A 6473-nucleotide genomic window follows, 5' to 3' on the forward strand; every position below is an offset into this window, starting at 1 on the left:
TGTAATTTTCCACCATTTGGTAGGCTTCTATATAGCCATTACAGTGTTACCAAAGTAGGCAGAGCAAATGCTAATCTAATTTCTTTTTAAAGGGTCTGAAACTGCTGAATTGTGAAGAAAAAATACTGAAACCCATTAATATCTGGTCAATTTAAATTAAGAAATTAGACTTATCACCAGTTTACTGAAAAAATTGCTGTCTCACATCAAGATGAAAAAGGACAACCATGCATAGTTTTTTAAAAAATGTTTTATTTTTCAAAGAAAAATGGCAATAGCCAATTGGAAACCTACTTATTCTTCAACTCCGAATTTGTTTTTTTTTTTTTAAATTTAGAGAAGTGACTTACTGATTTACTATTTTACTTTAAACAAACCCCCCCTTTTCCCCTTTATATGTTTACCATCTACTCGTGCTGAATCCTTCCAAGGAGATTGCTCCAGCGTACCTCTCCAGGTCCTCGCTTTGCTCCTTTTACCAAAAAATGCAAAACACAATTCCATCGTGCATCTTAAGGGCTCCAATCGTCAAAAATAGGAAAAAAAAACCTTTGGAATAGCCAATTAAGTTGAATAAAAAAAATCCACACGAATGCGGTTTGGTTGGGGCAGGAATCCACTCCTATGTTCCTGGTAATCTGATCCCGCTCCATGAATCCTTGTAATTCATCCTCCCTATCCTATCCACATTATGATTTGAATCCAATGATCCAGCTCCAAGGATTGGGATCCAGTGAGCCCTCTCCAATCCAAACCTTTATAACCAGCAAAACCAAAAAAGAGGAGGCAAAATGTTAGATACTGTAATCAAAAAAAGGTTTCTGGGGAATGATGAGTTATGTCTGTCATCAATTTAATAGATGTACATCAATAACTATCAATTCCCCAAAACAAGCTTTTGAATGGTGAAGTTCAGATAAATTTTAGAAACTTAATTATCATAGAGACTAATCGGAAGAAGCATTGTATATTTACAGGTCAACTGATAATGCCAACATTTGTTACTGTACAGTGTATTACAGGTTTTGTGGTTGCAAAAAGTTATGTAGTTGAAAAAGTTTACTGCTATAACTACCCACACCTAGTTCTAAACTAAAGCTATGCTCCCATCTGCAATTTAATCTGTAAATTAAAATAAATTCTCTGTTTTAAAACATATCTGGGGAAGGGTGAAGTGAGACTTAAGATATTATTCCCAACTAGTTATCTACACCAACATTTCGGAGTTCTATATTTGCGTTCATTTTGATGCTTAAAAATGAAATAGCAACGCTATATCAGTCACACAGAGGACATGCAGATTTAGCAGTATTGATATTATACTCTATCTGTTTGGAATTAAGATAACCCTGTACCCACATGTACACCAACAGCAGGTTACATTAACAGTTGTAACTAAGCATAGTGACAAATTAGTCGGTCCTTCCCACATTAGTCCCTACTAAAAACAAAAAAAAAAAGGGGGGGGGGGAGCAAAATGAGTCAAAATTGCTATAAATGGGCAATGTAATCTTTGCCACAATTGCCAAGGTTTTAAGGAGCAGAGCAATTGTAGCTCAAGGTAACTACAATATAAAACGTTTGCAGGTGTCTTATGGTAGATGTAAATACTCAAGTTTTAACCACTGTCTTCTAGTATAAGGTCAATACTGCCAATTTCATCTGTGACAATAGCACTTGGAGTCATACCATTGCCTCCATTATTGATCTGATCCTCCTCAATCCTCCTTTTGACAATCCTAAAATGATTGAAATGTGCTCCACAATCCTTAATCCAAAGCATTCTTAATCCATCTCTTCAGATATGTCTACAGAAAGACACATGAAAAGGCAAGATAAAACATAAGAATTCCCCCAGATAAGACAAGATATCCAAACATTCCCAACATCCCAGTTCATACACACCATAGGAACAGACATTTACACAGCAATATCACAGTCTGAAGAGCATGGGTAATTAAATTTAAACAATCCTGCCTACGACATCACTTAAAATACAATTTACCAAAGACATGAGGGGAATGTTGATGTTAGGAGCAAAGGGATATTACACAAGAATGCAATTCAACACCAGCCCATTTTGAATAAAACAGTTTGAATTAAAAAATGAAAGATTGTACTGAGTAAAGGAAAACTGTATACAACATGGGGTTCTACAAAAAGTGTCACCAATGATCTTTATGTGCGAGAACGAGATCTACTATGACGGGGGGAGTAGCGTGGAGATCCTCTGCTTCTTCTTGGGGAATAACTTCGACTCCTGCTGTTGCTTCGACTACGGCTTCTGCTACGACTACGGCTTCGAGATCGAGATCTTCCATAACTTGGACTTCTTGGCCCATCAACTTTAACACGGATGTAGGCAGTTTCTCCCTATTGAATAGACAGAACTTTCGATTGAAAGATCTATGTCTTCAAGGCATGCTGACTGAATACAGTGCCATAAAATATCAAGACAGAACCAGGAATGTTATTTGTCTCGAACCATAAAAAGCACAGAACATTTTTGCCTGGGTCCTTACCTTTCAAGTCCCATTGTTAAGCCCCTTGTATCCAACTCAGGCCCAAAAAAAGAGAAAGTGTATAACCTACCTCATGAGATCTAAACTTAGTGTTATCCAGTTTTCGAACTGCGTAGGTCATATCTTCCTTCCGAACAAACTCCACGACACCAGTTCCATCTCGGTAAACATCAGCATAACATACATCACCTGCTTCACGCATGTGATCCTTTAAATCCTGCCAACTTCCACTTGGAGGCAGCCCTGAATCAAAAGAATTAAAACTGTTAATATCAAATATTTGTTTCCTCTTTTAAACCATCCAGTTACAAAGCATCCATTTAAACTATAGTGACAAACACAAATGTACACTTCAATATACTTGGTAAAAAAAAAAAAAAAAAAAAAAACCAGATTATTTGCAAAACCTTAAGTATGTTCCTATTAGGAAGCCTGATTCAGAGCCACGTTCCAACTAACAATTTAGAGGCAGGCATCAAGACTTCTCATTGAGGTAAGGTGCTCCCTATTCAGACATTCCTCTAACATCTCGGCCTTACTTAGGCGAGGAGAAATGAGTTAACTGGGGCAACAAAGCCGGTACATATTTATCAAGGAGGACTGGGAGATTTCTTGACAGAGACACTGCCTAATTTAGTACCTAAATAAAATGAACCGAGCACGAAAACAGATGGGAAATCGTCCCCATTAATTCTCCTCTTCCCCTTAGGATGCAAAAGAAAATGACTCCTCACCAGAAACGACCACTCTGTATTCTGATCGCCTGGACGGGGGGCCATAGCGGCCTCGAGGGGCTCCACCGCCGCCCCCGCCGCCGCCACCCCCTCGGCCAGTACCCCGGCCACTTCGGGGAAACTCCACGCGGAGCCGATATCCATCGTAATCGTAACCGTCACGCCCGTACACAGCATCTTCCGCGTCCCTGAATTGGAGGAAACGAGAGCATACAAGAGACTTGAGCAAATCTGGGGAGCCCAAGCGGAGGGACCTCGCAAAGAAGCGGCGGCCCGAGCTTCGCACATGCGCATGTAACACGCGAGGGGGGGAGTTGAGGAGGAGGGGTTCGCGAGCAGCAACCCACGGGCTCCGCATAAAAGGACCGGCCGCGGTGGCCCCTCCCCCACCCGGGCATGCCGCACGCGGGCGCGTCCCTCCAAGCCGCCCCACGAGTCCTCCCACCCCGTTGTGATCTCCGCTTCCCGCCCTAGGGCTTGTTAGCCCGGGCACCCCGTCGGCGTCCACGTGGCCCCGGCGCAGGGGACACAGGAAAGCCGGCCAAGAGTAGTCATGGCTCCCGGCTCTCCCCAGGGCTTTCCGACTGCTCCCCTCACCCTGTCTGAAGCCATGCGTTTGCTTCCTCAGTGCAGGCCCCGGCTCCCCCTCTTCACAGGCTGCAGGGCGGGCCTGCGCCCTCCTCCGCCTTCCATCTCCCCTCCCCAGCCAGCTCTGTCCCGGGCCTCCTCCTCACCGCGGGTCTTCGAACTCCACAAAGGCGAAAGGGGGCCCTCCGCGGCGGTTCTTGAGATCTATGTCGCGGATGGCGCCGTACTTGTAGAACACGTCCTCTATGTCCTTGGTGCGGATGTCTGGGGGTAGGTTCCCCACATAGATGCGGCAATCATTGTTCCCGGCCGGGCCGCGGATCACTCCTCCTCCCGACATGGCGGTAGCGACGACGAAGAGAGGCGCGGACTAGAGAGCCGGATTTCCCTCCCCCACCCTCCAAACACACAGCGGAGGAAACCTGCAAGCTACACCACGTCTCCCGCGGCTGCTCCAAAATGGCGCCCTTATCTGCCTGCTCCGCGCACGGATACGGGGGAGGGGAAGCTGAAGCAGATTCGCGGTCACGCTGCGCACGCGCAAGAACGTAACGGGCGCCTCTATGGGTTCGTTGCGCACGCGCGCTCGGCGTCACCCTCCGCGGTGACAGAAGAACTTAAAAAAGAGTCCCGCGCCGGTATTATATGTCGAGTCGTCGAACTTCTGCGTGACAAAACCCAATGATGGAATCAAAACTCGGAAAGGAGTTGTATTTATTGGAGACTACTAGTTTCCGTCAGGCCAGGCCGTTTCTCTTAAGAAAGAGGAAGTCACGTCTCGTGGGCGGTTTGGCGCCTCGGGGGAGGGCTGAAATAGGCCCGGCAGCCGGCAATTCGGCCCATAATTCCGCACGACAGTAACGGCCTTTGGCGGGAAAATGCTGAGGGGCGGAGACAAGAGTAGAGTATAGCGGCTGGGGGGCGGGGACTGGATCTTGGAAAATCGGCGCGGCAGTCTGGAAGCGGAGGCGGCGAAGCTGCACGCGCGTAGGCGTGGGTGCAGCCCTTAATGGAGGCCGCGTGGCAGTTCCCGAGCAAGCGAGCAAGGGGGCTTTGCTGAGCTCTCTCTGCGTGGTTCGCGCTGACGTCAGCACGCAACGAGAGGTCTTGAATGAGCCCCCCAAGCGTTGATTCCCGGACCTATAAAGGGATGACGAACATAAGTTTCTTGAAGACAGAACAATGATCAACTCTTATTTTTGCTATTTCCTGTGAACTAAATCAAGAAAAATAAACAAGTTTTTTTTTTTTTTTTATAAGTCTGAAACACTTAACAACAAAACCATCTAGTTCCAGCACACACACACAGTGTGACTGCAGCTCTATGATCTATAGCAAATTGCCTTCCTAAAGGAAGGGAGGAAAAGAGAATTTGTGACTCAAAATGTTTAAAAAAAATTGTTTATTTTTAACATGTCATTGAGAAAAAGTAATTTTCGGGTAGATTAAATAGCAAAGATCTAAAGTAAAAATCGTATATAATTGAATGGAAGAAATAAAATAATTTTTATCTGATTTTAGTTGTAGCAAAACTTTCTAATGAAAATATGTTGCTATAACAATCTTTAATTTGACAACAGATTGCCATTTATTGTCTTATGCTTGTGACAAGGCACCTATGATTAGAAAACATTTATAATTAAGAAGTTTTTAAATATATTTTTATTTATTTTTAATAGCCTTTTATTTACAGGATATATGCATGGGTAATTTTACAGCATTGACAATTGCCAAATCTTTTGTTCCAATTTTTCTCCTCCTCCCCACCCCCTCCCCCAGATGGCAGGATGACCAGTAGATGTTAAATATATTAAAATATAAATTAGATACACAATAAGTATACATGACCAAAACGTTATTTTACTGTACAAAAAGAATCAGACTCTGAAATATTGTACAATTAGCTTGTGAAGGAAATCAAAAATGCAGGTGGGCAAAAATATAGGGATTGGGAATTCAATGTAATGGTTTTTAGTCATCACCCAGAGTTCTTTCTCTGGGCGTAGCTGGTTCAGTTCATTACTGCTCCATTAGAAATGATTTGGTTGATCTCGTTGCTGAGGATGGCCTGATCCATCAGAACTGGTCATCATCTAGTATTGTTGTTGAAGTGTATAATGATCTCCTGGTCCTGCTCATTTCACTCAGCATCAGTTCGTGTAAGTCTCTCCAGGCCTTTCTGAAATCGTCCTGCTGGTCATTTCTTACCAAACAATAAAAAAAATTCTCCAATTGATGGGCATATTAAGAAATTTTTTTTTAAAAAGCTATTAAACCTTTCAGTATAAAGGGTTGTGATTTGGAACCAGGTAGAATTCAGTATCTTTGTGTCCCCCTGCTGGGTACAGAATAGGCACTTTAAACATGTTTGGTAGTTTTTCAGAAAGAGTACTGGATTTTAGAGTGCAAAGAACAAACATTGAAGTTGCTTTATCTCCCTATCCTCTGACCTCCTCAATTTCTCCATCTGTAAAATGGGGTGGTACAATGACTTTACATTTTTGAAACACTTACCATCTTTCCTATCCTGGTGACTGAAATTCATCTCAGACCTTTCTAACTTTTCTTCCCAAGTTTAGAACAAAAGATTTGAGGCTTGGACAGAATCTTAGATGTCAATCTAGTACAA

General features: G+C 43.3%; 1 protein-coding gene across 2 annotated transcripts; it reads right to left on the reverse strand.

The window, feature by feature from the left end:
* Positions 1 to 232: 232 nt before the first annotated feature.
* Positions 233 to 4635, reverse strand: SRSF1 (serine and arginine rich splicing factor 1). Of its 2 annotated transcripts, XR_001120968.3 has the most exons (5): positions 3991 to 4635; positions 3257 to 3444; positions 2593 to 2765; positions 1690 to 2373; positions 233 to 755 (listed from the first exon to the last, which is right to left on the reverse strand). XR_001120968.3 is itself a non-coding variant. In XM_003767957.4 (4 exons), exons 1-4 carry the CDS (start codon positions 4182 to 4184, stop codon positions 2179 to 2181), a joined length of 750 nt encoding a protein of 249 aa, XP_003768005.1. In that variant the 5' UTR covers positions 4185 to 4635; the 3' UTR covers positions 233 to 2178. The 2 variants fall into 2 exon arrangements, 1 of the variants encoding a protein (XP_003768005.1); XM_003767957.4 differs by having other exon boundaries at positions 233 to 2373.
* Between the last annotated feature and the right edge of the window lie 1838 nt (positions 4636 to 6473).

Source organism: Sarcophilus harrisii, chromosome 4, assembly GCF_902635505.1.
Source record: "Sarcophilus harrisii chromosome 4, mSarHar1.11, whole genome shotgun sequence".
NCBI lineage: Eukaryota > Metazoa > Chordata > Mammalia > Dasyuromorphia > Dasyuridae > Sarcophilus > Sarcophilus harrisii.